Source organism: Lynx canadensis, chromosome F2 (assembly GCF_007474595.2).
Source record: "Lynx canadensis isolate LIC74 chromosome F2, mLynCan4.pri.v2, whole genome shotgun sequence".
In the NCBI taxonomy this organism is placed as follows: Eukaryota; Metazoa; Chordata; class Mammalia; order Carnivora; family Felidae; genus Lynx; species Lynx canadensis.
Genome location: NC_044320.2, coordinates 16,734,819 through 16,762,500, shown reverse-complemented (window position 1 = coordinate 16,762,500; position 27,682 = coordinate 16,734,819). Strand labels below are relative to the sequence as shown.

General features: G+C 43.8%; 1 protein-coding gene across 4 annotated transcripts; it reads right to left on the bottom strand.

Annotated features, from left to right (window-relative positions):
• Window positions 1-601: 601 nt before the first annotated feature.
• On the bottom strand, window positions 602-26,476 carry CF2H8orf76 (chromosome F2 C8orf76 homolog). Of its 4 annotated transcripts, none has more exons than XM_030304123.1 (6): window positions 26,298-26,476; window positions 22,839-22,934; window positions 21,964-22,107; window positions 15,577-16,034; window positions 11,582-11,714; window positions 602-759 (listed from the first exon to the last, which is right to left on the bottom strand). In XM_030304123.1, the coding sequence occupies exons 1-6, from the start codon at window positions 26,412-26,414 to the stop codon at window positions 709-711; spliced, it is 999 nt and encodes a 332-aa protein (XP_030159983.1). In that variant the 5' UTR covers window positions 26,415-26,476; the 3' UTR covers window positions 602-708. The 4 variants fall into 4 exon arrangements, with proteins under 4 accessions (XP_030159983.1, XP_030159981.1, XP_030159982.1 ...); XM_030304121.1 differs by lacking the exon at window positions 602-759 and adding an exon at window positions 5,455-5,788; XM_030304122.1 differs by lacking the exons at window positions 602-759; window positions 26,298-26,476 and adding exons at window positions 5,455-5,788; window positions 25,892-26,201.
• Window positions 26,477-27,682: the final 1,206 nt, after the last annotated feature.

The window sequence follows — 27,682 nt, the reverse complement described above, 5'->3', positions numbered from 1 at the left end:
TCCCCTTCCCAAGGTCCAACTCAGATGTTACCACCTTCATGAAACTTCTTTCACTTATTTTTTAAATTAATTTTTAAAAACATTTTTAAAGTTTATTTATTTATTTTGAGAGAGAGAGAGAGAGAAAGAGAATCCCAAGCAGGCTTTGCACTGTCAGCACAGAACCCGATGCGGGGCTCGAACTCACAACTGTGAGATCATGACTTAATCTGAAACCAAGAGTTGGACGCTTAACTGACTGAGCCACCCAGGCGCTCCCTTCATGAAATTTATTTGAGAGCCCAGCCTTCCTCTGCACTTCTGCCATGTCCAGACCTCCCTCCTACCCCTTATTTACTACTGATGTGGATGTCCTATCACCTCTGCTGGAGAATGGAAGATCCCAAAATCAGGTGCGGCGCCTTTGAGATCTACAATAATCTCTATCAAGCTTTCACAAAACAAATTCCTGTGTAAAAGAAAGTCTTCTGAGAAACAAAATCTTACAGTACAACCATGACTGAAAGGGCCCAAGTAATAAAAAAAAAAAGTAAAAAAAAAAAAAAAAAAAAAAGAAAGGGCCCAAGTGGCCTCTGTTAGGATTCTTTGGTTACAATAACAGAAGCTGAAACTAGCTTAAGCAGCCAACTTAGGACCACAAACATCATCGCTTAAAACAACACAAATGTATTACCTTATGGTTCTCTAGTTAGAACTCCAACACAGGTCTCACTGGGCTAAAGTCAAGGTGTCAGCGGGGTGTGTTCCTTCCTGGACACCCTAGGAGAGAATATTTTCTTATCTTTTCTAGTTTCCATATGCCACCCACATTCCTTGGCTCATGGCTCTGTTCTCCATCCTCAAAGCCAGTAGTATAGCATCTTTCTGACCCTCACCCACTTCTTCTGCCTCCAGATGATAGCTAATTTTATGTGTCAACTTGACTGGACTAGGGGATGCCCAGATGGCTGGTAGAACATTATTCTGGGTGTGTCTTGAGAGTTTCTGGTAGAGATTAGCATTTGAACTGACAAACTGGGTAAAGAAGATCACCCTCCCCAATGCAGATGGGCATCATCTATCCTCATGAAAGCCCGAATGGAAAAAAAAGGCAGAGGGGGCAAATTTGCTCTCTCTGCTTGAGCTAGGACATTCATATTGTGCCCTTGGAGATTGGCACTCCTGATTCTCTGGCTTTGGACTCAGATCAGGACATACACCATTGGCCCCCTGATTTTCAGGCCATTAGACTTCTCAGCCTCCATAACCATATGAACCAACCCCCATAATAAATCTCTATGTGTGTATATACACATATACATACATACACAAATATACATATACATACGTACACAATACCCACATACATCTACATATCTGCATATTATCTATCTATCTATCTATCTATCTATCTATCTATCTACCTACCTACCTATCTCCTGTTAGTTCTGCTTCTCTGGAGAGCCCTAATATACTCCGTCTTCCATTTGGAAACATTCCAGTGATTACACTGGGTCCACCTGGATAATCCAGGATATTCTCCCTATTTTAAAGTCAGCTGATTAGCAACCTTAATTCCCCTTTGCCACGTAACCTAACGTATTCACAGTTTCCGGGATTTAAGGCGTGTATATCTTTGGGGAGCCATTATTCTGCCTACCACACTCCAGGTGTTTCATGGAGACCTTGGCCAAGAATGTGGCTAGGGCTAGAGAACAGGAAGGGTTTGCAATGAGGAAATAGTTGGGCATCTCCTTCATTTTCCTCCTTTTCTCTGTAGACTTGCTCTCTGCTCCTCAGTCCACTTGGAAGAACAAAACCAGCCCCAGGTTTTGCCCTTACTGGTTTCAGACGCAGGAGAAGAATCTTTCATTTCTAAATCTCTTGAGAGTCTGATTGGTCCAGCTTCAATCAGGTAAACCCTCCTTCCTCTCTCCAATTAGTTAGGGTCATTGAGTATAAATATGGCTGCCACCGGTGTGGGTGAGAGGGCACTTCCCAGAGACAGGGGGCGGGGTGGTTGTTAGCTCAAGGGCTGAGCAGACACAACACTGAAGCTTTAGGTGATGAAGCCACTCTGCCAAGGAGGGAGAAAAGGACAAGTGTGAGCCCCAAATAGACAAACGCCTGCCCTCTGTTTTTCCTGACCTCTTTACCAATGCCTCCCGGTGGACACACTCAGATTAGATTGGAGCCAGGCCTCGTCTGCCCCTCATCAGGACTTGTTTCACAAGCTTTGGTGGTTTTGTACAATCCTCCTTGGTTTGTGCTTGTTTGTGTATTGTTTTTGTGATTAAGACCTTGGAAATCAGTGTATAAACTACTTTTACAGATGAAATTGCAGAAGTATTAGAAAACTGCAATTTAAAACAATCTGTTTTTGTAAATAGCGGCCTTGCGTTTGTTTCATAGACATTTCTACCCAAGATTTTCTAACATGAGGCACATCTTTGTTGAAATGCAGTACCGTGCTGGCAGGCAGGGGGCCTGTGGCGCTGACAGTGGATCTCAGTGGGAATGGGCCACACGGGCTTCTGGCTCCCCAGGCCTTTGGTGGCCTCTGCAAGGCCTGGGCCTCCAGCGAGGCAGCAATGGGCAGAAGTCACGGTGTCCGGTAAGCTGGGCTCTGCCATAAATGGGCAAACCAGAGACACAGTGCTAGAGCTTATGACCCAGCAAAGTTTCAGACAACAAAAATTCAATTATAATCCTATTAAACACTCTGCGGGGGGAAAGCACAGGTACCATGACGTTTAAAGGAACCTGAGCAAGTCTGGGATCGGGACCATCTGGCCAGAGAAGGACCCGAGCTGAGATCTGTAGGAAGGGGAAGCTTATGGCAGGGTTACGAGATTGCAGGGAAGAATGTTCCAAGTGGAGATAACTGGATGACATAGGGCTTGGGTGCGAAGATGCTTGAAGAGTCCAAGGACATGAGAAAAACCAGTGAGCCAGGGCGAAGTGGGCCAGGCCAGACCACACAGAGCCTCACACACGGGCTTTGTGAAGCAGTTGGGAAATCACTGGATGACTGAAAACAATCTTTATAAGATCCTTTGGCTCTGTATGAAGACTGCAGAGGTGTTAAGAGTGTCAAGGATAAAGGACTCTCACCAGCTCGAATACCAGGTATAAACCCCCCCCTTGGGAGAAAATGTTGAAGACAGGCCTTTTGGGAATCACAGGAGACAAGAATCACCATTGGGTCCCACCCCACCCACCTGGAGTGCAGTCACCTCTGTGGTTCACATTTGCTCACCTTCCGAGTGATTCATTCACTGACAAGAGGGTGGGGTGTCTAAATAGGCAGGCCTGAGATTTTTCTTTAGCACAATCGTTGCTCAGTTAACCCTACCCTTCACCATCTGTGCTGGAAATGATCAAGATGACTGGGGCGTGATGAAACTCTGAGGTGGCCGGTATTGCCCTTTCCTGCCCTGTATTACAGCCAAGCATCATAGTGCGGGAAGCTGGCTTCTCACACACATCACCATGTTGCTGCCGGGCACGTGAGGTGAGGCAGGAGTGAGAATGTGGGCGGATTCACGAAGACCACTCAGGCAGTTCAGAACAGCACAGACAGTGGATCTGGGAGGACAGCCAGAGGGCTGAAAGCTAACAGCATGGACAGAGTTAGAAGGACACTAGGATGGAAACAGGAAGCCAAGCCAGGCAGGGAAGAGGGCAATAAAAAAAAGAAGTTTATTTGAGGGAGGGGGAGGGGCACAGAGGGAGAGAGAATCCCAAGTAGGTTTCATGTTGTCAGCACAGATCCCATGAGCCATGAGATCAGGACCTGAGCCGAAATCAAGAGTCAGACGCTTAACTGACTGAACCACTCAGGCGCCCCGAAAAGGGCATCTCTAGGAGGCCCAGACTAACAGGAGGAAGGCGTTTAGCTCCATTGAGAGAAACAGGCAGGGTGCTCTGACGGCCTCAGCACTGTGCTGGATCTTTGGGGTGCAAACAAAGTAAGATGCTCTCCAGTTAATTCAGAAATTCAACCAATATTTAATGAAATGCCGGGTATTCTGCCCTGAGGATATCAATGTAAAAAAGACAGTCCTGAAGTCTATCGTGACAACAGAGCAGGAAGAATCAGTATGGGAGTGAAACAGTAAAGGAGCAGGAAAGAGGGAAACCTACAGCCACCTGGCGGTCAAGAGTCCTGGGAAGCTGTAAGGAGGTGGAGACCTGAAAGGTGAACAGAAGTAGCCCCATGATGGGGGGTGTGGAGGGGTACCAGACCAAACTGCCAGCGTGAAGGCCTAAAGGCGAAAGCTAAGGCACAGCTGGGGAGCAAGGAAGGAGGGAGCCTGGGAGCCAAAGACTATGATGAAGGGTTTGCCAAACCACAGCTCAGCTTGGGCTCTATCCGGAGGGCCGGTCACAGCTAGACCGCTAACTCCCTGAAAGCCAGGGTCTCCACGGCAACCTTAGCATGATTGTCACGTAACACATAACACAGTGATGGTTCATGACTCCACGAATAGATGGAGGCCAGTGGGGAGCTGCTGAGAGGTTTCCATACTTTCTAATGGTTCCTAAAAATCGAAATGTCTACTAATCATACCAATCTTTGGTCTCACACTAGAGAAAAATGACCACTTGCAGTTGCTAGTCAGGCTATTGTACCTACTAAAAGAGCAGCCAAAATAGAAACACAATGAGATGTTTGTCTGTTTTGGAAAGGGGCCTGGAAAGGGGAGAAGCAGCAGGTGGAAGGGAAATCCTGATGACTCCACCTCTTGACCCAGGGCTGGGATTCTTTTCCCTCTGCTGAGAATAAAAAGTTGTGCGGGACAACATTTGATGATGTTTTGGTTTCCTATTAAATTCCACTCCTCATAAGGGAGCTCTTGTATCTCAGATGATTCGGGTAAGATGTATCGAAGATGTTAGAGACTGTGACTGTAATCCGTGTGGCTGGAAGGACAGGACCATCACCCTGCGAGACGGTGCTCTGTGGGCCTCGTGATTCTGTGCCATCTCATGAGCAAGGCACCAAATGCCCTTCATTCCAGACCATCTTTTCAATGATGTCTGCAAAGCAAACAGCCTTACAAAAGAGACCGTATCGTCCTCTGGAGCGGGAGGCAAGCATGCTGACTACTGCCTGTTAGAGAAGACCTGTGTTTCCTCAGCTCAGGGCTCTTCCCCTGTAATACAGCCCACCCCATGTGTACTCTTTTGTTTAGGCCCACACGCAAAATCGCAGATCTTGACACACCCTTCTTAGAAACGGTTTACTGCTACATCTCAACATTCTTGTTCTTTCCTGAATTTACCTAAACAATGTGGCCACTTTTACTGCTGATTATAACACAGTTCCTGTTTTTAAAAGACTGTAATACCTAAAAGGCTCTTTTATACACTTCCAACAGATATCTTCTAAAGGGGTAGTAGGTCTAAGATAAGTGAATGGCAAAAATCTACAAAGAAAACAAAAAATCAAGAAACTGAACACAGAAGAAATAATCTGAAGAGAAGCTGTTTTTATAAAACAAATAATTATTTCAAATCCATTATATTCAATGAATGGCAGTGCATTCTATCTGAAATAAACAAGAACAATTAAAACAGTACAGGATTTTTTTTTTTAAAGGGACCACTAAACCAAGATTTGTATCTCTGTATGGAACTGATTTTCAAAGGGACAGAAGTGGTCTTTGATCTTTCTGAACCATTTGTCTTCAAATTCTTTCGAAGATGCAATCACCAAGGCAGTCAGGGCTGTAGGGCCAACACACTTCACCTCTGTGTGAACCTCATCTTTTATTTTTTCTGGGACGATATCTTCTCCCATAACCTGTAGCAGGAGGGAAAAAAAAAACAAAAACCTGTCCCAATAAAAGGAGCAGCGTGCGCAGAATGGAAGACTATGCTATTCGTCAAGAGTAAAGGATTTCATACCAAAAAAAGCAGGATACTTTAGCAGCCAGGGGACAATTCCAACAATTCCAACATATTGAAAAGCTGTTTGTTTAGAAGTAGTGATCCAAGGACCACATGTGTAAAATACCCTGTATTTCTCCTCTTGTCTTCCCGGGTGAACAAATCACTGAACTACTGATGTGGCAGCTATCAGCCTAGAGAGAGCGCCCGGTCAACCTTCTTAAATCAAAGAGCATCTTCTGTTGGCAAGACCGCATCTGCAAGTCCTTCTCCCTCACTGTAAAATAACCAGAAAACAGAGCTGGGGCAGAATACAGCTGCTGGGGGTGGGGTGAGGGCACAGACTCTTCCTCTTAGAAGTTGTCCAAAAAAGTCAAAGACTGTGAACAGTCAAGTAGCAAGCAGCTGGGCCTACCCTTTCCTGACCCAGAAAGACTCAACCCTCTGGAATTGCTGCACATGCCCTCTGAAGGCACAATACTGCTCCCTACTGGTCAGAGTCAGGCCCAGATCTGGTGTTCGCTTCTCCGGTAAGACAAGCAAAAGTTGTGGAAAGCCGGCACCTGAACCCACTAAGTGATCAGCCCATCTTCAGTAAGGACAGTGAACTAAAACTATGTCCCAATACATTTCATACCAGTGGCATAACAGGCTGGGGAGCCACCTGGCAGGGATGCTACAGAAGGAATTTAAGTCACTTGGGATTTGGACTAGATGATGACTAAGTTTCCTGTAAACCCTGAGACCCAGTGTGTTGATGAATAACGCAAATTACAATGGATTAGAAGCACATTCAAAGAATCGTTTCCTCTGGCTTTAAATCTTCAAGGGCTACTTATTATTTGAGGCAAGAGCTAATGAGATGAACAGTTTAACCAGGCAACTGTCCACATTTATTAAAGCATGATATTTTCATTCATTCTAAGACAATTTCTGTTTTTGTATTTTAACGTTTCTGACATCAAGAGGTATCTTAAAACACAGGTGTGTCATAGTATAAGCGGCATCTTGCTTTTCTTTTGGTGACCCGTCAACAATGTGGCTTACAATTGGTGACTTCTTGGACTCAACGAAACGTAGAACTTTAAAATCTGGGATATAACACCAAACATCTTTTTTTTTTTAATTAAAAAAAAAGAGATTTGAATAATAGTAATACCCAAATGTGCAATATTCCAAAAAAAAAGGGATTAGCAGGTACATCATTCACAGGTTCAAAATATCTGCAAAAATATTTGACCAGGGGCGCCTGGGTGGCTCAGTCGGTTAAGCGTCCGACTTCAGCTCAGGTCACGATCTCGTGGTCCGTGAGTTCGAGCCCCTGGGCTGATGGCTCAGAGCCTGGAGCCTGCTTCCGATTCTGTGTCTCCCTCTCTGCCCCTCCCCCATTCATGCTCTGTCTCTCTCTGTCTCAAAAATAAATAAACGTTAAAAAAAATTTTTTTAAAAATATTTGACCATATAAAAAAATTTAAACTTCTATATACCAGAAAAACATCATACACTTCAGAAAATACTGCAAAAGGGGCACCTGGGTGGCTCAGTCAGTTAAGCATCTGACTCTTGATTTCAGCTCAGGTTGTGATCTCATGATTCATGGGACCAAGCCCTGCTTTGGGGTTTGTGCAGAGCCTGCTTGGGATTCTCTCTCCCTCTCTGTCCCTCCCCTACTCATACGCTCTCTCTCAAAATAAATAAATAAACACTAAAAAAGAAAAGAAAATACTGCAACATATAAAATGTAGTAAGCCTAGGATAGAGAGCGAGCTCTTAAAAATTAGTAAGAAAAACAGAAACACAGAAGTAGAATAATGAAGAAAAAGCATGACTGGTATTTCACAAAATAGAAATGGCCAAACATATGAAACATATGAAAAACTGTTTATCTTAATAGTAATCAAACAAGAGGGGCACCTGGTGGCTCAGTCGGTTAAACATCGACTTCGGCTCAGGTCATGATCTCATGGATCATGGGTTCAAGCCCCGCATCGGGCTCTGTGCTAACAGCTCAGAGCCTGGAGCCTGCTTCAGATTCTGTGTCTCCCTCTCCCTCTGCCCTTCCCCGGCTCATGCTCGGTTTCTCTCTCAAAAATAAATAAAACGTTAAAAACAAAAAAATAGTAATCAAACAAGTAATACTAAAACATGCCATTTTTACCAAATTGAAAATTTCAAAAAGTAATAAATGCTACAGAATTGTCTTTAGAGGTATAAAGGATCAACTACTGACAATCTCACATGGTGCAACCTAGTATCTAGGACTGGAGAAGGGAAATCAGTATTCTCATACAGGATATATAAAGTGAACTAACCTTTCTGAATCACAATTTGGAAATGAGCTTCAAGTCTTTAAACTATACTTTAGCCTAGTGATTCTGTTTCCAGTAATCTATTCTAAAAGGGACAAATACATACAATGATTTATTTTGCTAAGACTTATTAAAATAGGTACTTGATATTTGTTAAAAATGCTCAATATAGAGGACTTAAATAAATGATAGCTCATCAAAAGCTAGTTAGACTACTATCCGGCCATCAAAAAGTACATACTCAAACAGTATTTACAGACACGGGGTCATGATTATGTCACAATGTTAGGTAAAAATAACAGAATATAAAGTGAAAAGTACAGTTTGGCAGTTCCTCAAAAAGTTAAACACAGAATCACCACATGACTTAGCAAATTCCACTCCTAGGTATATATCCAAAAGATTTTAAGTCAGGAACTCAAACAGATACTTGTATGCCAATGTTCATGGCAGTATTATTCACAAGAGCCAAAAGGTGGAAATGATGCAAATGCCCATCAACAGCTGAACGGATAAACAAAACATGGCACATATGTGCACACAATGGAGTATGATTCAGCCACAAAAAGGAATGAAGTTCTGACACCTGCTACGAATGGATGAACCTTGAAAACATTATGTTAAGTGAAATAAGCCAGATATAAAAGGGCAAATATTATATGATTCCACTATTTGAAACATCTAGAACAGGCAAATCATAGACACAGAAAGTAGATTAGAGGTCACCAGCTGTCGAAGGGAGGGGGAATGGGAATTCCTGCTCAATGGTTACAGAATTTCTCTTTGGAATGACGAAAAAGTTTTGGAAATAGTGGTGATGGTTGCACAACACTGTGCATGTAAGTACTGAATTGTATACTAAACAATGATTAAGATGGTAAATTTTAGGTCACGTATATTTTTTTTATCTTAAAAAAGCAGAGAAGGGGAGCTACTACAGAACGAAAGAGACATAAGAGACAGAAGACCAAATACAGTCTGTGGACCTTATATGGATCCTAATTCAAATAAAACAACTCTAAAAAGGAGAAAAAAGTATGAAATGAAAGGACATTTAAGGACACAGGATCCTACTCATGTCACAAAGTAAAATTAAAAGGCACATAGTGAAATGTACATTATAATCCCAATGAGAGCCCAGACACTTGTCTTTTTTAAAAAGCTCCACAGATACTTCATATGCGTTGTGCAGATGGAGAACGACCATTCCACTCAGTCCACAGATACATCAAGCACCGCAAAGAATATGAAGATGTTTAAGACATCTTGTAAAGATGCCTTATATTTTTCCTTATAAGGAAATCTAAAACCTAGTTGAAAAGATAAGATATATTCTTGTTTGGTTTTTTTGGGGGGGAGGGGGGCAAAGAGCTATCTATTCAAGGATTCACTCTACCTGAGCTCAGAGGGAGCCATTGCCACAGACAGGGACATTCAGGGAAAGCTTCCTAGAGGATGCGGGACTTCGGTGGGGTCTTTGAGGATGGGAATATAGTAAATTGGTGGAGATGAGAACACCCATGACAAGTTTGTTAGATGTGCAGATCAGTCTAAAGGATGTACGAGATCTGCGTAAGGAATTACTAGATCCTAAGTTTGGGGCTACTCTCTGGAAGGTGCCTAAATTAGACCTGACCTCTGAGGTGATGGTGGAGACAACTTTAGTTTTGGGGCATCTGGTAACACGTTCGAAGCAATGCTGTGAGATAAACCTGGTGGCAGCAACGTTTAAGACAGATCTGAGGGGAGAAAGCAAAGAAGCGAGGAGGGATGAACCAGGAGGTCACTGCGAGCCAAGCATGAGGTGACAAGGATGAGGGTGCTGGCGGTGCCAGAGAAATGAAAGGTGACCTGAAGGAAGGGTGGGCTGAGTGCCCCCTAGAGATGAGACTGGAGAAGACGAGGCCCACAGCTGGTGAGGTCCCAGGTCTGGGTAAAAGAAGAATGACAGACAGGACTGATGAAAAGAATGAAGTCTAGAACGCAGACATGGTTCTCTCCAACTCCTCTCTGCTTGGTACTGACAGAAGACTGACTGGAAAGTGTTTTGATGAGCAGCTCCACTTTAGACACTTTGTACTTGAAATGACAGGAGGATATCAGCAATTTCAGATTAATACTCAGTAGGTAACTAGTCTGAGTGTTTAAGATGGGACCAGGGACAGAGTGGAGGGTAATCAACCAGGAGGCGACAGCTAAAACCGTGAGTGGGGTTAGGACTTCTGTGGGAGACAGGCAGAGAGGAAAGAGAACCTAAGTGGAACCTCAGAGAATGTTGTTACTTAAGACACAAAGGAAACCAGAAGTCCCAAGAGGCAGAGGAATATCAAGAATTCAGGAGAAAACCAGACTGGTGTGGCCTCTGGAAGTAAAGAGAAGAGGGAACAAAAAGTGAGTGGTCAGTAGGTATAAATACCCCAGAAAGATGAAGGAAAACAAAGAGCAAGGAAAGGCTACAGTAAACTTAGGAGGGACAGGCTGTCTGCACACATCTGTGGACTCAAGGAAAAGGGCCCATGGAAGGGGAAAGGTTGAAAAAGGCTCAGAGAGAACAGATGGAGGGGCGTGGTCCCACCAGAGGGAAAACAGGGTCCAAGTGGGGGCTTAGCTTGGAGAAGGAGGGAGCCTGGCAATCTAGATATGCAGTAAGTGTTTCTTGAAAGAAAGACATTAGGATGGATATGGATAGAAGGTCTTTCATGGGATACGTACCTGAACTGTCAATTTCAATTTCATACTAAAGGGAACTAGTGTGAATAACTTGAATACAAACACAGATAATCTCCAAATTCTATCTTAAGAAATTTCAACATCATATTTTTAAAAAGCTAATGAAGGTTAAAAAAAAAAAAAACAACCCTGACATTTGAATTTCTCAACCATCGAGGTAGTAGGAAGGTGGAGCAGAAAGAAAATGGACCTGTAGCCGGATGGGTTTCAGTCTAGCTCTGCCGCTTAAAATCTGGCCTTAGGCAGGTCCCAACCTGTCCCAACAGGTGTCACTCCCAGCTCCACCTGTCCCATAAGCCGTTAAGAGTGTCAGGAGAACAAACGGAGGTAAAAATGCGCAGAAATGCTGCAAGAATGTCAATATTCATTCGTTTAAACAGCACTCAAAAAACAATTTGGGGGCATTTATGGTGTTCAGGCAGGCATGTACTAACAAGCACCAACAAGAAAATGAAACTGAGCCCTTGCTTCTAGCATGCTGCAGGAGAAAGATGACGAAGAGGCCGCTTTCGGGGATTAAGTGATCAAACGGCATGTAAAGCAGGGAGAAAGGGTCCTTTTAGTAGATGAGATTTGGCTGTTTTTTTGAAAAACGGTACCAGAGCCAGGAAAAATACCTCTGATGCCTCGGTTCACATAAAGCCCTAGGGGTTTATGCGAACACTCACCTCAGCTATCAACAGCAAAGTGTCTTCTTTGAAGCCGAACTCTTTCATTTTATCTGCAATTTCCTGCTGAGTCCTTAAATTCCTCTCCAAAGCAAACGAGGTTTGCTGAGACTGGGTGAGCTGAAGCAAAAGCCTGAAAAACAGAAGTCCCAACGTGTGGGCACAGGTAAGGGAAAGCAGTGAGGGAATGTTCCCAGGGAGCACAGGCATGCTGCTGGATGGGAGTCCTACCAGGCTTGGAATGCACTCGCCTTCATTTGAATCCCTAAAGCTTCTTACTTGAGCAAACTGCCTTGGAGAGTCATCTTTTCTAAAATTCACAGACTAAAGCTTCTCAAAGAAATCTTTAGAAAGCAAAACCTCAAAGGGCTTCCTGTAGGAGTCAAGTGATTGAAAGCACAAACAATTTGGAGTGAAAAGGACAAGCTTCCCAATCAAAGGCTCCTCCCCACAAAGTGCTGGGATGTGTTCCTTTGAAGTCAGTGTTCTGTGACCCTTCAATCTCCCAGAACCCACAGCAACTTGACCTCAAGGACTAATTAGATTCTCCAGTGTACTTCAATTACCCAAAGCAGGGTCAAATCTCTGATGAGCCTCTGGTGACCACTTTGCAACTGTCTCACTGCTAACTTTCCCATCATGATCATAACCTGGTCTTCTCTTTCCTCCTCCCTCCTGTCCTCTCACGTGGCCCCTTCTCTTCATTGTTTTTTATTATTTATTTATTTAAATTTTTTTAGACAACATATCTCCTCTTCTTTAAAAAATTGCTTTTATGTTTATTACTTATTTTGAGAGAAAGAGAGCACAAGCAGGGGAGGAGCAGAGAGAGACAAAGAGAGAGAGAGAAAGAGACAGAATCCCAAGCAGGTTCTACACTGTCAGCACAGAGCCTAAAGCAGAGCCTGATCTCACGAACTGAGAGATCATGACCTGAGCCAAAATCAAGAGCCAGGCTCCACTGAGCCACCCAGGCGCCCCGCTTCATTGTTTTTTTTAAATATTGAATGTGTAGATTTTTCCAGTTCCCCTCAAGCCTGACTGGTCCCTACTGCTATTCCCAGAAGCATTCAGCTCTCCTGTTTGTTCATTTCATGTCTTAAAGAATGGACCGCTCACTACTCTAAGCATTAGGAGAAATTGGTGAGCACAACAGACGGACAGGTGCCCGTTCCATGGAATGGAAGACGAGAGATCACAAATAAATAAGACGATTTTAGGCAGTGAAGGAAGGCTTTTCTGAGTTACCACTCAAGCTAAGACCCAAATAATGAGCCAGCCACAAGAATATCTGGGGGAAGGAGCCCTGACACATGCATTAGCTTGACATGTTTGAAAACCTTGGAGATCACCGTGGCTAGACCAGAGAGAAGAAAACTAGTGAATGAGGAGAAGAAAGGCAAGGCCAATTCCATAACATTTCGCAGCCCGTGGAAAGCACCACAGCATTTACGTAGGTGCAGCAGGAGGTCACTGGAGAGTGTGGTAAAGAGCATGCCTTGACCGACATTCCCCTGACTCACTCAAACCTGCTTACTGGCCTCTGGAAGCATGGACGTTTGTGACTCCTTTGATCTCTTATGTACTTGCTTTCTCCCTCTTGCGCCTGAAAGTACTCGAAAACACAACTTACGTTCGCTCCTTCGTGTCATGTTTGTTTAGCCCCCTGCCATCTGCCTTGTCACCCATCACTACTGAAGCTGCCTTCTCAAAGGCCACAAATGACCTCCTCAGTGTCAAATCTCCTTAGAGGCATTCAGACCTGACTCCTCACCATCATCCGGTTGCTAATCTCCTTCATCTCTAGCTCCCTTCTTCTGAGCTCAACTCCTCCTGGCGAAAAGCTCCAGTTGGGTGTCCTACGGGCACCTGAATCTCAGCACATTAAACCAAAATCTTAATTCCACCCTCAGTCTGCTCTGCTCTTCCTCCTGTGTGTTATGTCTCAGCAGAAGGTGCCACCACCTACCCATCTACCCAAGGTAGAGTCTTGACTCGTCTTGGACTCCTCCGCTCCCCTCTTCCCTCCCTGTCTTTCCCACAGCCTCAGCTGGTCCCCAAGTCCTGTCTATTCCTTCCTGCAGTGATGCTCATTTCCTCTTCTTACCACTGTACTGTCCCAGGTCAGGTCCTCACTGCCACCCACTGATGACGCCACAGCTCCTTCATGGCATCCCAGGATCCCAACTCCTTCTTCTAATACATCCTCCAGCCACCAGATTCGCTCTTGAAATCACAGCTCTTGTCACACCACTTGGGACATTTAAAACTTTCAAATACTACTCAGGCCTTCAGCTTAAGAACCAAATTCTTTAAGATGACATTTAACATCTTATGCCAGTAGAAGTACAGCCTTTACCAAATGCTCACCACACAGTGTGCACTATACCAAGTCCTTCAGACACTCACTTCTCACAACGAAGAAGGCATTTCCCCATTTCTCCACGAAGGTGAAGATGAAGAAACCGGAGGTTCGAGAGTTTAATTTGTGCAAGGTCAGACAGCTAACAAGTAGAGGAGTCCAGATTCGTTCACTCAGTAACAATTTATTAGGTCCTTACAATGAGCTCTGCCCCCAAAACCCCTCCTCCTCCTCCTCCTCCTCCTCCCCCTCCTCACTATGCCATCCCGGGCTCGCGGTCTCCAGCCTGCCTCTCTGGCTCCACCATCAATGCTCTGTCACCGCAGCAGACCGCGTGACCACACTGTGCCACACAGTGCTTCCACCCCATGGACCCCCCTTTCTTTCTCTTTACCCAGCGTGCCTCTTCTCAGCTGGGGAATATTGCACGGAGTCGGCAAGATACCCTGGAAAGAACACAAGCTCTGGGGTCAGAGGCCTGGGTCAAGGTCACGGCAGCACTTCATAGCTGTGCCACTCTGGGCAGAATTCTACGTTAGTCTCCTAGTCTCCAGGGTGGGAATCCAATACCCACCCTGGGCAGTGGTGCGCACGGACGGGAAACGGCGTATGCGAACCACGTGGTACCCATTTCTCTGTACAGCTGACCGAGGTGCCCAGAAACATTCAGCAGAGGCGTCACTGCCCCTGCAAAGGCTTCCTTCTTCCTGCTACACCGAACCGCTCCCGTCACCGGCCCGCAAGGTTCTGCTCACACTACTGACACCCCGTCAGCGCCTGTGCCACCTGTCACTGACGATACAGTGTTTCCCTCAGCACAGCACACAGCGAGTGGTGGAAAGAAAGGGCCTCTTTCTTTAACAATCTTTATGAGCCCAGACTCAGGCAGGTGCCTGGCACACCACTGCCATTCAATGCACTTCTGAATTAAAAGTAACATAGTCAAGACCATAAATCTGCTGAATAAAGTTTAAAATCTGCCAAACAGATACACTTCTCAGTAAGCCTCACTGTTAATCAGTATTTCTTGAATTCTCCAGAGTTAAAAATAACAACAACAACCACACCACTCTGTTTTTTGGCACCGTTTGAGACTTCAGCAAATCTGTTTCTCTCATAAATTACAGAATTGGTAAAGTGTATGCTCCCCTTTCTCTTTTTCTTATTACTATGGATTTAAAGTGTTCAGAGTACCTAAACCATGGGAATTCTCTGTAGAATGAGTTAAATATTGTTTATTCATATTATTAATAGTGATTCAAACACTAGAGCAGATTTTTTTGTCTGCAGATTTCTGTGGAACCTACCGGTGAAAAATTCCTGGTTTAAAAGACCTCTTCCCCTTTGTCAATGTTTTATACATTTAATTTTCTTTTCTTAATTTTACTGTTTTATAGCTTTAACATTTTATCTTGAGTAATGATACAAATCATATTCTCGAGCAAATATAGGTTTGTATCTAAATCTTACATACTAAAAGGACAAGTTCAAAAGATTCACCTAGACTATAGGAAAAAAATCTCAAAAATCTACCAAATGCCCCGCCTAGAACTTTCTGAAGCTTAAAATTAAAAAAATAATACCTTTACTCTAGGCTTAGTACCATGTGGTGTTTAATCTATTCTTCCTTTACCTGGTTCGTATAAAGGAGGCACACGCTTTCATCTGAGTCTCTAGCAACACTGCTTCTCTCTTTTCTGCCACACAATTCTGAATATTTTTCATAGCTTTCTCATTCTTCTGGTTATTACTGCTGCTTGCTTCCACAGAAAACACAGGGCTCTCAGGCAACGTTTCAGGAAAACACAAAAGACAGTCTTTTCCTGAGTGTGTAAAGGAGGATTTGATGGTTTTGTCACTGGAGGTAAAACTGTTCTGTTTTTGAGATGACGCACACAATGTTGACAGAGCTGGCCCCAGACTCAGGTAAGCCTCCGCCAATTTGCCCCAGTTCCAAGGATCAAAAGGATGCAAAGAAATCAGTTTCTGTAGGCAGAGGATTGTTTTCTCCAAGTTCTGCAGACTTGAACAAATAGCAAATTGGAGGTAGAGCACAGTGGTTAAATGGTCTGTATTAGTTGCTTTATTTTCCTAGGGAGAAAAAAAAAGTTAAAAACTTTATTATTTTTTTAACATTCTATTTTTAAGTAATCTCTACACCCCATGTGAGGCCCGAACCACAAGCTCCACTGACTGAGCCAGCCAGGTGCCCCCAAAGTTAAAAACTTGAAACAGCAGAATCTTTTCCATGTGAAAATGGAGATGCCTAAAAACCCAAGGTGCATATGTTATAAATCAGAATTATCTTTCAGCAGCTACAGAAGGAGAGAGAACGAAGTTTGAGGTTGTAAACGTAGAGAAACATATACTACCTACCAATAACCATGAGAAATTCCCAAACATTCTTGTCATAACCATAACATAATTCCCAGGACAATGTCCTGACAAAATTCAGCATCAAAAACATAAATGTCAGTTGATCTTCCAGTTTTATTGTAATCTTTATTGTCTTCAGCCAGGTAGCTGAAAGACCCAAGCCAACTTTTTTGTACCCTGGGCTAATGGTTCCATTTTAATATTCCAGGCTTTCTAAAACTCCAAATGGTAATTTCCTTGAGGATTCGAATGGATTCCATTTCCAAATCTGACTTGGCTTAGACATCTTAAACAGGATAGCCCTGAAGCTCTCAGTGCTTCATGATGCGTCATAATTGAATCCAAATGCCGTCCCTGGTAACTATTACGAAGGTCAATTATTTTTGGCCAGAAGGGGTTGCTTGGTTTCCTTCTGATCAGAAAATCCTTTTCAAGTCTCTTTAACCAGAGTTACCACCTCTTGCCTAACTTGCCATATGGCAAAAGCCCTGTGGGTTAGGGAAAACAGGCTTCTTTTTCTAAGTTAAAGTCTATAAAGAGCAGATGGCAGACTAAAATTACCTTTCAGTTAACTTTAAGTCTAAAGAAAACCTGGTCCTACTAGCCTCCGGATCAAGCTCCTGCAAAGAATTACACTGAGCAAGAAATACAAGTAAAACTACCCAGTATGCAGACTGAAGAAACAGGCCAGAGAGGGAAAGCTTCGGGAGGATTCCAAATATTTACACATTATGTGAGAATATAGAAAATAAAGCTCCATGCAACGTATTTAGTGATACTGCACCTTCTCGATGACAGAATACATCTGGTTTTATTACCATTGTTTAGTATTCTGTCCTTCCTAAACATTAGGTTCCATTTTTTTTTTTTTACTTTTTAAAACTCATCTATTTCAACCTTAGTCCTGACCACACATAAAATTCTTTCCTAAAGTTTTTCCTTCAGAAGCTTCTACAATTTTCTTTGCCTTTTTTTACTGTAAGCTTTATTTTAATTCCAGTTGGTTAACATACAGTGTTGTATTAGTTTCAGGAGTACATCACCCTGTGCTCATCACAAGTGCATTCCTTAATCCCCTTCATCTATCTCACCCATCACCCACCCCTCCCCTCTGATAACTATCAGATTGTTCTCTATAATTAAGAGTCTGGTTTTTGTTTTGACTCTTTTTTTCTCCCCCAAAAGGTTTTAGTGTTCAATGCTGAATTCCTAACAGAGAACATAGCACCTCGGAACTAACAGATGTTTTAACTAAGTAATACGTCTTCATGTCTTCTATGTATAAGGAGAGCAACAGACTTTGAGAGAAGCTACCTTTCTTCTACAAGTAGTCTAAGTGCTTTATGCTGTTTAATAACATTAAATCAGCCAGGTCATGATCTCGCGGTCCGTGAGTTCGAGCCCCGAGTCAGGCTCTGGGCTGATGGCTCAGAGCCTGGAGCCTGTTTCCGATTCTGTGTCTCCCTCTCTCTCTGCCCCTCCCCCGTTCATGCTCTGTCTCTCTCTGTCCCAAAAATAAATAAAAAACGTTGAAAAAAAAATTTTTTTTTTAAAAAAAAAGAATGTATGTTGGGGTAGAGGCTGTTACATACAAACCATGATTTTGATAGGAGAGTTTTTATAGCACAGGTAGTAAATAACTCTCTGGAAATTAAATTCCATTTAAATGACTGTATGGGGGTACCTGCGTGGCTCAGTCGGTTAAGTGTCCAACTTTTCATCTCAACTCAGGTCCTTTTTTTTTTTTTTTAAATGTTTATTTATTTTTTTAAATGTTTATTTATTTTTGAGAGAGAACACGAGAGAGCGAGAGCAGGGGAGGGGCAAAGAGAGAGGGAGACACAGAATCCGAAGCAGACTCCAGGCTCTGAGCTGTCAGAACAGAGCCCGATGTGGGGCTTGAACTCACAAACTATGAAATTGTGACCTGATCTGAAGTCAGACGCTTAACTGACTAAGCCACTCAGGTGCCCTGTCAGCTCAGGTCTTGATTTCAGGGTCCTGAGCCCCACACTGGGCTCCATACAAGCTGGGTATAAAGTCTATTTTTTTTTTTTTTTTTTAGAGAGAGAGAGACACACAGTAAGAGAGGATCCCAAGCAAGCTCCACACTCAGCATGGAGACTGACTCAGGGCTCGATCTCACAAACCGCGAGATCATGATCTCAGCCGAAATCAAGAGTTGGATGTTTGACTGGGCTGCCCAGGCCCACCTGGGCGTGAAACCTGCTTTAAATTAATTAATTAATTAATTAAATAAAAATAAATGACTTTGTGTGATTTTTCCAGAATTATGCAACTCCTTCTGAAATGCAATAATGATGAAGACAGTTAATATTTATTGAGTCCTAACATGTACCAGGTACTATTCTAAGTGCTTTAGTCATTTAATCCTCATGATGATCCTTTAAATTTTTTTTTTTTAACATTTATTTATTTTTGAGAGACAGAGAGAGGCAGAGTATGAACAGGAGAGAGGCAGAGAGAGAAGGAGACACAGAATCCGAAGCGGGCTCCAGGCTCCGAGCTGTCAGCACAGAGCCCAACGCGGGGCCCGAACTCACAAACCGCGAGATCATGACCTGAGCCAAAGTCGGATGCTCAACTGAATGAGCCACCCAGGCGCCCCACATGATGATCCTTTAAAATACATTCCATTAGGGGTGCCTGGGTGGTGCAGTCGGTTAAGCGTCCGACTTCAGCCAGGTCACTATCTCACGATCTGTGAGTTCGAGCCCCGAGTCAGGCTCTGGGCTGATGGCTCAGAGCCTGGAGCCTGTTTCCGATTTTGTGTCTCCCTCTCTCTCTGCCCCTCCCCCGTTCATGCTCTGTCTCTCTCTGTCCCAAAAATAAATAAACGTTGCAAAAAAAAATTTTAAATAAATAGATTCCATTATTATCCCCATTTTATAGATGAGGCAACTGAGTCCCAACAGAAAAGTTAGAGAACCTACCTGAAGTCACCCAGCTAGTAAGCAGCAGAGCTACAAGTCACACTAGAAGTCACAGAATAAAGGGCCCTTTCCCTCTCTCTTTCTATTTATCTAAAGTAGACTTCATGCCCAGCATGGAGCCCAATGCAAGGCTTGAGCTCACGACCCTGAGATCAAGACCTGAGCTGGATCAAGAGTTGGATGTTTAACTGACTAAGCCACCCAGGTGCCTCAAGGGTACTTTCCAAGAGCAGACATGTGTTTACTTGGTGAACAGTATATGTACAAGGTATTTATATGCTCCATCTGTCACCTTAGCATTGAACCTAGAGCCGGGCACAGGGTGGGACTGAAATACATGTTTGTAGAGTGCAGAAATTTATTTATTTATTTTTAATGTTTAGTCATTTTTGAAAAAGAGATAGCATGAGCAGGGGAGGGGCAGAGAGAATGGGAGACACAGAATTGGAAGCAGGCTCCAAGCTCTGCACTGTCAGCACAGAGCCTGACATGAGACTCGAACTCCAAGTTGTGAGGTCATGACCTGAGCCGAAGTTGGACACTTAACTGACTAAGCCACCCAGGTGCCCAAGAGTGCATAAATTTTAAAAAGAGTCATTTACCATCAGAAAGCAATGTCCTTACCACAGCTTATCACATGAGTACATCAGCTATTCTAAAATGTTTAAATTATTTAAATAAGAAATAAGAAAATATAAATAAAATCCATTACAAATTCCGTCCAAAAATCATTAAGAAGAGAAGTGAATTAGAAGTTGTGAGCATGAAGGGCGCCTAGGTGGCTCAGTTGCTTAAGCATCCAACTTCGGCTCAGGTCATGATCTCATGGTTCATGAGTTTGAGCCCTGTGTCGGGCTCTGTGTTGACAGCTCAGAGCCTGGAGCCTGACTTCAGACTCTGTGTCTCCCTTTCTCTCTGCCCCTCCCCAGCTTGCGCTCTGACATTCTCTCTCTCTCTCTCTCTCTCTCTCTCTCAAAAATAAATAAACATTAAAAAAAAAAAGTTGTGAGCATAAAATGTTCATATCCTGATGGGCACTCCAAGACTAGCTGTCTACTTTGTTCAATGCTGTATTCTGGCCTGTTCCCCTACAGAACAGGAAAGGACAACAGCCACCAAGACACAAACAGAAATAGACCAGAGTTAATAGCAAAAGAGAAGGGTCTATAAATAGGGAAGAAATTTAAAAAATAAAATACAAGGTACCAGGAAATGAGAAACTATATGAATCGGTAGGGTCCACTGAGATCATGTGAAGAGACCCAAAGGAAGGGTAAGGCCCCTGGCCTGCACTGCTGGTTCCTTCCCCAACAGGATGCCCAGAAGCCTGATGAATAGTTCCCAAAGTCCTGGCAGGAGACCTGAAGGTCTTCTGCCTGGTCCTTTCCCCTGCCCGGTAACATCCCAAGCTCCGGAGACCTTGCATCTGCTGACTGGCAAAAGATCTTTCTCTGAGCCACAGAAACAGACTAACTAAGCTGGAGGGAACCACAAAAATAACCCAGACGCTAAAGCCACCGCCACTGCCTTCAGTGGGTTAGGCGGGGACAACAAGCACAACAGAAATGTGCAGGAGATGTCAGGAAGAGAGAGGTGACAGGAGAGCACGGAACAGGAATGAAGGACGGGTGACTGATGTCTAGAAAAAGTACTAAAAGGGCCAAAGCTGTTGTTAATTTGTAGACCCGGGAGACTGAGAATGAACACTGTTAAATTCCACCAAGCTCACTGTGCCGTCTACTTCCTCAACGAGGTAATTTTACCTTCCAGCTTCAGAATTAACCCACACTTAGGAGAACAGAAGAGCAAGACAGCTGTTTTCCACATTCTACACACAATTTTCAAGGTTTCCTCTCACCGCAAGAGGCTGAAGTACTAGGCAATGAACCCCATCGGCAAGCAAATTTAGGGATTTCTCTTAGTTAATGACATGGAAGAGACGAGCTCAATTTCGTGCATACTTTAGGCTGACCTCTGTTTGGCTTGATCCACAGGGTTCAAGATCAGTGCCCTAGTGCCTCATTAATTCCCTCTGAGGAGGTAAACTGGCCATCTATAAACTAAGATTGGTCAACTTAGACCAATCCCATATAAAATTTACACACCCACACAAAACAGAAGTAAACCAAAAATGCCATCACCTGAAAACAAAAACAAGCAGAATCTAGAACTGCAAATAACTGCTTTTCTTTATCCCTTAAAAAGGGATTCTAAAAGGCTGCAAAAAAAAAAAAAAAAAAAAAAGAATAAAAAAGGCTGTTAGGCTTGGCTCAGTTTATATTTAGGTTTTTTTGGTAACTTTTTTTCCTGTTTACAAAAGTAATCCATGTTCATTGTAAAAATTTTGAGAAATAAAATCTAAAAAAAAAACTGAAAAAAAGTCACTGATGATCCCTCTACTCTGAATATTTACTCCTAACAAGAGTAAAACCTTTACAAATGAGATTTTCAGGCAATGAAGAATTTTGAGCCTAACACAGGAAGAAAAAATATTACAAGAAAGTGATTGTCTAGAGCTCTGAACTGTTCATCATCATAAAGTTCTTACACCATTGACAATTTTCATCTACTTATCCAAACCCAAAGATTTTGCTGCAAGCAAGAAGTTGTTTTTTGTTTTGTTTTTTAGAAAATAAACTATTCAACAATCCGCGGACAACAAATGGAAAATAAGCAATGAAACCACTTACCAAGTTTGCAGCGATCTCCAGGGCTTCTGTGTGCCTTCCCAGGTGAACCAGACACCGCGCCTGGCCTTCCTGGACATCCCTTTTCATGGCAAAATTTGTAGATGGCAGTTTTTCAGAGATACTCAAGTACTCCTGCAGTGCTTTCTGCATATTATTTGTTAAATAAAGGAAATGAAAAGAAGGGATGAAAAAAGAGGTGAAACTATAGTAGAAAAAAGGATTTAGTTATAGGGATGATTTTTTTCTTGGCAGAAGGTAATATTATAATGGACTCTACAATGAACTAAGGAGGGCTTGAGCATTTGTCAGTACTATTTTCTAAGAAGTAGAAAAGAGATGGCTGGAGAATATAACCACTACTACCATGGAAAATATCACCGTATGGTTGGAAAGCATTCTGGGGCCAAACAGACCAGGGTTTGAATCCTGGTTCTGCCACTAACTTGCTATATAGCCTTCCTTTTCTCATCAGCAAAATAACAAAGGGACTCTTGTGAAGAAGAAATGAGATTTTATATGTAAAGCAAGCTGGGACCTGTTAGTTCTTTCTTTTTCTTACACATTTTGGGGTGCTTTGCTCCTCTGACCCCATGAGGCATCTGCACTAGAGGGTCACAGAATGAGGAGACACACAGCCTGGGGAAACAGACCTGCAAGGATCCCAAGAAGATCCCTATATTGTAGTTACAGGAAACAAAACAAATGGCAGAGAGCCATGTAGAAAAGGACAGAAATTTGGGATTCTGAGATTACAGACCCTTACCACAAAAGACTAAATTCATCCTCACAAACAACACACTCATAACTGATATGCTATAACTGATAGAACAAGAACCTATTTCAGGCAGTGCAACCTTAGATATGTTCAATTCTACCTGATACTCTTGCCGTCTGTAGGCGAGGTCCCCTTTGAATTTCTTCAGAGTTAGAGCTTCAACTTCATCACTGCTCCCCGTTTCTTCATAAAACCACTAGAAATTGTGAAAATAGCACATTACAGAGAATTAAGTGATACTTTTCCACCTCATACTCAAGTAGAAGTAATTTCCCATATATTATTGATTAGACCTCAAAAAAAGATCCTTTTTTAGGATGAGACTCACAGGAAAACCTATGACGAGAACGACGATTTTAGTGATGGCTCAGTTTTTATTAAACTTATCATTAAGTAACAAACGTACTCATCACATGGAACCTCTCAACTGAAAAAGAAGCACAGGCCTATTTGGTTGTATCTATAGCATTTCAAAGTGGGGTTATGGTGCCTGGGAAGCTACATTTTAATTAGGACAGTTCAAATGTTGTTGTTGTTTTTTTAAGTTTATTTACTTATTTTGAGAGAAAGAAATAGAGAGAGAGAAAGAGAGAGAATCCCAAGCTGGCTCCACACTGTCAGCACAGAGCCCTACGCCAGGCTTGAACTCACAAACCATGAGATCATGGCCTGAGTCAAAATCAAGAGTCAGACGCTTAAGTTGACTGAGCCATCCAGGTGTCCCTTGAATGCTTCTTTAGGCTGACATGTTTCTCTGTAGAGACATTTTTAGAGTGGTCAGAACAGGTATTGACAACTCTTTATGGAAAGGACATAGGGAAGAAGAATTATCTTTATAGTACTTATTTTGAAAATGTTGTAAAAGCAGAAGGTAGAATCTAACCAAAGAGACAGAAATTAAGGCTGAAAGTAGGTTTCCATGCAATCAAATGCCAAAGACCTGTAGAAAGGAAGTCTGAGTAAATGCCCATCTGGCATATTTTATTCCCTTTTCTACTGATTTAAACCTTACGGAGAGGAAGGAAAGTGAACTGGGAATTTTTGGTTAGTGAATCAAGAACATGAAGATGAGAAAACAGGTGTAACAAAAAGCAGTCTGTATGCCAGTTTTTCCAGCTCCAAGGCAGTAAGTCAACCTCCCTTTTCCTCACAGAAAAACATACCGAGTCTGAATGTAGTCTATCCCCAGGTAAGTGCTATTAAAACGCCAACTGCATTTGTGATGGTTCTACCATCACGTCCAAATTGCTTGGTTCCATTTCTTTTTAAAAAAAATTTTTTTTTTTCAACGTTTATTTATTTTTGGGACAGAGAGAGACAGAGCATGAACGGGGGAGGGGCAGAGAGAGAGGGAGACACAGAATCGGAAACAGGCTCCAGGCTCTGAGCCATCAGCCCAGAGCCTGACGCGGGGCTCAAACTCCTGGACCTCGAGATCGTGACCTGGCTGGAGTCGGACGCTTAACCGACTGCGCCACCCAGGCGCCCCACTTGGTTCCATTTCTAAAAGAGTTGCCCGGGGTATCCCTGCCCTCCTATTATCTCAGTAAAATCGTTTCTCTCCTTAGCCTCACCCATCACAGCGAAGAAAGCTGGCAACTGCTGTTTTTCTGTTGTCCCCGGAGGGCTGCGAAAGTCAACAACAGTCCGTGTACTGAACCCACAATTCCTCTGCGCTCTGCTGCTCTCCAGTCACAGCGCCAATCCCAACTGCCTCACTGCAAACCTTCATCCAATTTTCATGATCCCACTGGGAAACGATCACGCAAAAACTGGCTTTCAAATGATTGTCTTTATGCTCCCCCGTAACCTGCAGGCCCGCAACAATTCACAACAGGGATGGCTTCAAACACCCTTTTCTGGTGAGAGGAAGGAAGGGAGATCTGTGAACAAGGGTGGCCCTAAGAGGTGAAGCGCTGGATGCGGCCCACCTCCGTCCCACCTCCGTCCCACACCGAACCTGAGCAGGGACAACAAATCCTCTAACCCAAATTCCTGGTGTTACACCCAAAGAAACCAACAAGACTTGAGGAAGGCCTTTCTGGCTTCACGAGCAGTATCACGTACCAAACAAGTCCTAAAGACCAGCGATTTTTGGTTTTGACTTTTCTTTTTTTTTTTTTTTTCAACTTCTTTTTTTTTACGTTTATTTATTTTTGAGACAGAGAGAGACAGAGCATGAATGGGGGAGGGGCAGAGAGAGAGGGAGACACAGAATCGGAAGCAGGATCCAGGCTCCGAGCCATCAGCCCAGAGCCTGACGCGGGGCTCTAACTCACGGACCGCGAGATCGTGACCTGAGCCGAAGTCGGACGCTCAACCGACTGAGCCACCCAGGCGCCCCTGGTTTTGACTTTTCTAAGCATACAGCACATCACACCTGCCGGTCTCTCGCCCCCTTCACTCCACAACAGCCCTGGGAGCCAGCAAATGACATTTTCCCCAAATGACAAAGGAACCGACACCTTGAAAGGCAAGTGGTAAAGCCCAGGCTGGAATTCAGGATCCTATCTCATAACTATCCGTATGTAGCTTTTGATGCTGCACCACTATGACTTCCCAAGCCCGTTCCTGTTTTCAGTCTACACTGCGATCAACTACTACAGGTAACGCTGAAAGAATGTACAGATAAGGAGAAAAGGAAAGTGAAATAAAACAAACATATTTCCGTAATTACTGAGCGCCTGAGATCTCTACAACGGTTTCAAAGAAAAATGAAGACAATACATATAAAGGAACCTAGCACAGTGCCGGGAACAGGTTAAGTTTTTGATAAATAGTACAGTAGTTCTTATACGTGAGGTGAGATTTACACCCATTGAGTAACACAAAGTAATATTCTACGAAGTCAAAACATTCACGGAGTTGCTATTATGAACAAAAACTGCCAGGCACTGTAGAGGACACAAAGTCAAGCACCCACTCTGCTGAGATCATTTAGCACTCCAAGAGCTTGACGCTCCTGACAAGGGATGTAACACAAACTGAATGGAGGGGGAAAGTAGTCAAAGGCAAACGTATTTCCTTGGAAGGAGGAAATCAGAAAAGACTTCCTGGAAGAGGCAGCATTCAAGGTGCACTCTAAGAAATGGCTATAATTGAGCGATTTGACCCTGCGAGCGAGGCTGACGCGGGCTGGAGGAATTCACTGACCATGGGCAGGCCGGTGGGCGGGACGTCGCCGTTTGCAGAGCGGCCAAGAGTTCAGTTTTGGAAAGTGGGCGGGAACGGGATTCTGAGGGTCCCGGCTGCAGAATCAGTGTGGGCACACGGAGTTCCTGAAGATTTCAGGGCAAGGGGCGACGTGAGATCAGCGAGCCTTTGGAGAGACCCGCTAAACGCCCGGTACGAGATAATCGCTGCCAGCGCGGGGCCGCCGGACCGAGCCCACCGGTGGGGCTCGGGAAACGCACCGGTCTCGTGAGGACAGGGGCAGCGCAGCGGGAGGGGAGGCCCGGCGAGGCGGAGGGCGTTACTGCTGCCAGGAGCTCCCCGCCTGGCACCCGCGGAGGCCGAGGCCGGCGGACCGGACAGAGGCCAGCAGGCCCCGCCTTCTCACCTGCGGCTCGCAGCGCTTGGCGCGATAGGACGCCGGCAGTCCAGGCCGCCGCTCCCGCCTCTCTTCGAACACCGAGTCCTCGAACTCGCCCCCCAGCAACCAGCACCCAGTCTCCATCCCTCGCCAGCCGCCGGGTTTCGGGAGTAGGAGTCTAGAGCGGCGCCCACGTGCGGGCCAATGCGGAAGGGGCGGAGCCGCCAGAGGCCAGAGAGCGGCATGCTGGGGCTTGTAGTCTCTGGAGGAGGAGGGGCCCAAAGCGGGAATTGGCCCGCTGCTGGCATGGAGTCCCGGTGGAACTAGGATTTTTATCTGACTCACAAACTGACCGAAGTCGGGAACGGAGTGTTTGACTTATCCGTTTCAGGAGATGGACAGAGATCCTCATCTGCACGCATCAAAAAGCAGGCTCCAGGGTAGCTTTTTAAAATTCAAAGGTAGTATTTTTTTCACCACTCAAGATATTTGTGGCACTGTGTTAAGCACAGTTTTTGCACTTTACATCCTCTCTTAACAACTTACGAAAGGCGCAATGATTCCCACTTTGCAAATGAAGCTGTTGGGGCTTAGAGAGAAGTTGCTTAGGATCAATTTTTACGTGGCTAAGAGCTGGGAAAGACAGAAAGGAACCTCTAGTCCCCATGTTTCCAGAAAAGGGACACCACCAATAACAAAGACCAGAGTAATTCACGCATTTATAGAATGGAGGACAGAAGTTTACTCGATGCTCGATCAAGGACCATTAATTTTATCTGGAGAAAAAACACCAAATCCCAGAAGTATAAAACTAACATTTACTAGAGTTCTTATACTTTCAAGATACTCCTTGAGACTAGAAAATCAAAATTACTGACAAAATACTGGCCAATATGCTACAGCTCAGTATTACTGTGACATATTACACAGCAAGTTTTCCTATTTCTCCCCACTCACCTGTTCCTCTTCCACCATTTGTCTTACAAGGTTCTATCTTCAACCCAATTTCCTATTCCACAAACTTAACCTGGGGGAACCTAATCCACTCCCCAAGGTTTCAAAATCCATCTCTCTGCTGATCAGTCCTCAAATCTAGAGTCAGTCCATATATCCAACAACCTTGAGTGGAAGGCTTTATCAGGACAGGCTGCAGACATTAGCTACTGATGTATTCATCCATAGAAGGGCTGTTAAAAAAAAAAAGAAGAAGAAGAAGAAAATGTTTTCTTATCAGAGATGTTATAGTACTAATTAGGAAAAATTTGGAAATTATAGAAAAATAGCAGAAAAAAAGATACCCATAATATCATCATCCAGAGGCAATGGAGAGTCTAAAAAAGGTAAGCGTATTTGTCCTAATGTTAATAAGTCCTGTTCTAGCAGAATAAGCAATACAGCATAGTGTTGAAACA